Source organism: Amblyomma maculatum, chromosome 5, assembly GCF_055883805.1.
Source record: "Amblyomma maculatum isolate TAMU_Amacu chromosome 5, ASM5588380v1, whole genome shotgun sequence".
NCBI classification, from domain to species: Eukaryota; Metazoa; Arthropoda; class Arachnida; order Ixodida; family Ixodidae; genus Amblyomma; species Amblyomma maculatum.
Window position 1 is genome coordinate 105,551,831 of NC_139348.1, and position 3,764 is coordinate 105,555,594.

Here is a 3,764-nt window from a genome sequence, read left to right on the forward strand (position 1 = left end):
GCGAAAGTGCACAACGGAGAGTCTAACAAACGCTCGTGGCACGCCCCTCGAAACGGCGACCGACCGACCGAGCGCGATGCCCCGGTCAGATCATTGGCTGCTGGCGGCGTCGACGCCATAACTCGGTGCCTCTCTTTTCTTTTAAAGGGTCAGGGCGCGTCCCTCTTTGTGTATAAAAGCCGGCCTCCTCCGACCGACAGTCATTCTCGGTTTCTTGTCTCTCGAGCAACACCACATCATGAACGCCGTCGTGAGTATCCAAGCCAGCACGTGTATCCGGACGCGGTATAGAGTACGGGAAAAGAAGCAGCGTTGTAGTCGTCTCCACTCAGTACGACACGACGGTAGCCAATTCGCATTAGCCTTTGCTAAGATTTGTCGCTTCGAAGTGAGAGGCGTATACTGAGGACAGCCAAACACCTTTCTTGGTTTACTTGTAGTGCAGTTCTGGGAATTCTTAACCACCGGCTTAATGCGTTACGTGAAATCACAGCCAATGTGTAGGCAGCGAAATTGAGAAATACATTCTTACTAAAAACGTAATCGTTTTGCTAATATTTTGTGGACGGTGAGTACGAGAGCTGCAACTTAATTATAGGGGCAAGTCCAGGCTTAAAAATACCTAAGAGATGCCTTTTCCCAAACATTTTTTTTGGACTCTTCCTAATTCGAAGTCACTTAACTTGAAAGTCCTGCGCACTCAAACCAGGCATTTGATTCTGATAACTTAAAATCCCTAACAAAGACCCATTTTATTCCGACTCCGGGCAGTTCCATTATTATTACAGTTCTCATTGAGTTGAAGCCGTCCAGAATGGAATCTGTGAGTCTGCAAACAATTGGCACAAGGAGGTAATAAAAATGGTAACGTGATGTATATGCAATACAAATTTATTATTTTAGCTCATCTCGATGAGATTCAACGCTTGCAATTACGATGATCAATGGTATAAAGTGAGTGTTGTGAGTTGAAAACAAAAACAAAAACGGGGCATTTTATCGTGAAATTTAAATTGTTGGAGCAATGGTTTGACAATGTTAGCGTCAGCGTGCTTATGCAGGTTTATTCCAAGTCATTGTACCGAGAACCGACACATACCCGAAAATATATCTTAACTATAGTGCAAACGATGTTGCATGATGCTTCGTTGATTCTTGAGAAGAGCGAGAGTGTTTTAATCATCGAAACTCGAAACTTTAATGCACATGCCTGATTCCTTTAAAATAATTCCTTAGTGGATAGTACCTAAAAATAGATCACTATACATGGCGTTAGGAATTTATATGCCATACCTATTCAGTTTTGGCTAGTCTATTGGAGACACGAATAGAAGCCTTATGAAAGACGTCTAAATAAATCCCATCTTACTATTACTATCAGACTTCAGGCAACCCTGCTCAAAATTATCTAGCTAGTTGAAGTAATGAAATTTCTAGATAGTAATAATCGCAGGGACGCTACATGCCCTGCGGGATTTTCCGGGCAAATGAGGTTATACTTGCATTACTACGCGGATTTCCAACTGCGTTAAAAGAGATCAAAATAGCCCATTTACTGAGTTTGGTTCCTTATAATACTTTGCTCTTTGTACTGCAGTTTGTTGCTGCCCTTCTTGGGCTCGTCTCCGTCGCCTCCGCCGGTTTCATTGGTGGATATGGTGGCTATGGGGGCTATGGTGGCTATGGTGGCTATGGTGGCTATGGCCTCGGATACGGTGGTGTAGCCGTCGCCGCTGCCCCAGTCGCTGTCACCCGCCCTGCCGTGGTCGCCGCTCCAGTCGCTGTTGCTCGCCCTGCCGTCGTCGCCGCCCCAGTCGCTGTCGCACGTCCTGCCGTGGTCGCCGCTCCAGCCGTCGGTTTCGGCTATGGAGCTGGTCTTGGCTACGGTTACGGCGGACTCGGCTACGGAGCCGGACTCGGCTACGGTTATGGCGCCGGAGTCGTTGCCGCCGCTCCCGCGGTCGCTGTCGCCCGCCCCGTTGCTGTGGCTGCCCCCGTGGCTGTCGCTCGCCCCGTCGCTGTGGCTGCCCCCGTGGCCGTCGCTCGCCCCGTGGCTGTGGCCGCCCCTGTCGCTGTTGCCGCTCCTGCGGTTGCCTATGGAGGCTTCGGCTATGGTGGCCTCGGATATGGTGGCTTGGGCTATGGTCTCGGCTATGGTCATGGTCTCGGCTATGGCCACGGCCTCGGCTATGGCCACGGCCTCGGCTATGGAGCTGTCATCAAGAAGTACTAGAAGGTGAGTTTCGTATCCCCAAGAGACAAGAGCTCTGCCTTATAGAGTAGAAGCACTCGATGCGTATGTGTGCTAATGAGCTTATTACCCGAAGTCTAGCTATTTGGTTCAGCAGAATCAATCCCAGGTTCGTCATGATAAAGCTTTACCAACGCTCTGCAGTTTGTTCAGCCGAATAACAAAATGTAGAATAGATCTCAAAGAAATGACTGATTGGGATCAACATCTACTCCGGAGTAGTCATGAACATGTAGGCAAAAGCTTCAAAGAGAACTGAAAAGCAACCACTTCTCATTACGGCCTTCAACCGCTTATATTTGGTTTAATTATGCCTTAATAGAGACCTGATTTTTATAAAAAAGGGTGAAACTTCTTTCAGTCCCCAGTAAGGTTGATTAGCGCTAAGTTTGACTTGCTCTAAATATAGACCTTTCCATGAAGAGTGAAGGACGCTTCTATATTTTACACTGGGCTGGCCTCGTAGCAAAGGAAAAAGTTGGGGATAAAGCTCTCTCAGGCCCACCCTAGAGCACAGACGACCGGACTTCCCAAAAGTCGTGAAAAGGTCTTAAGCTCAGGCCTTCCTCTATCCGGTTCATCTTGAAAACACTGAATGTGAACAACTTCCTGAACACTATTGGAGAAACACCACTTTATTTCGACGAATCCGAGGTATGAAAGATATTCGAACTGCTCACTAGAAGTGTATGTCTTAGCGGTCCAACGGCTATCAATTACAGAGATAGAATGTTTGTTCGGCTCACTAAACTCTTGTCCCGATAACCAGCCTAAAGGACATAGCTGGAACAAGCGTCACGTACTGAATGTTACAGGGTTTCTGGTTGTTGACATTGCGGTTTAAGCTCTTGTTGTGAGCTCATAATAACAAAAGCCTCCTTTGTTCTTCTTTCCGCAGGTAACATAATAATAGGATCTCATGCGGTCACGTCTTCGCCAGTCCCGGCCTTGCAAGGACTCCATTGCCAAAACGTCTTGCTTCATACGTCACAAGCAAGCATTAGGATATTGAAAATAAATTTTTGGGGTTCAGACGGCGTTTTCCCAAAACATATGAACCTTCTTGTTTGTCTCCACTTTCTGGCACATCCTATACCGTCCTGGCGAAGCGCGCTTTGAGAGCGCTGGGGCAATTCGCGGCTGGAAATGTGGTGACAGTTTTTATCGCAGAGTATGAAATGATATACTGTAATAAGCAATGAGCCCATTGCAAAACACTGCAATTGATGACCAGTGGTTCTACGCTTTTACAAGTGATGCCGGAAGCATGCTTCTATGCGGAAAGCATGGCTGGATAAACAAACCTAAATTCAGGAAAAGGTATTGGTTCGCATTGTAGAATTTGAATTCATGAAACATTGCACGTGCACGGAAATTGTTCAATATGAAACAGAAATGCCTCAAAGTCGCGCATACGTGTTCCTAATTTGAAAAGCTGTGCTTGCGCGCAAGGACGTCTTCTTGGAGAAGCATAGTGTATCATGGCCATAAGTGAGCTATCTAGGCAGAGCAC

General features: G+C 46.9%; 1 protein-coding gene across 1 annotated transcript; it reads left to right on the forward strand.

The window, feature by feature from the left end:
• The first annotated feature begins 221 nt into the window (after window positions 1–221).
• On the forward strand, window positions 222–3,305 carry LOC146189123 (uncharacterized). The gene is made up of 3 exons (XM_084603214.1): window positions 222–250; window positions 1,598–2,236; window positions 3,150–3,305. The coding sequence occupies exons 1-2, from the start codon at window positions 239–241 to the stop codon at window positions 2,231–2,233; spliced, it is 648 nt and encodes a 215-aa protein (XP_084459340.1). The 5' UTR covers window positions 222–238; the 3' UTR covers window positions 2,234–2,236; window positions 3,150–3,305.
• Window positions 3,306–3,764: the final 459 nt, after the last annotated feature.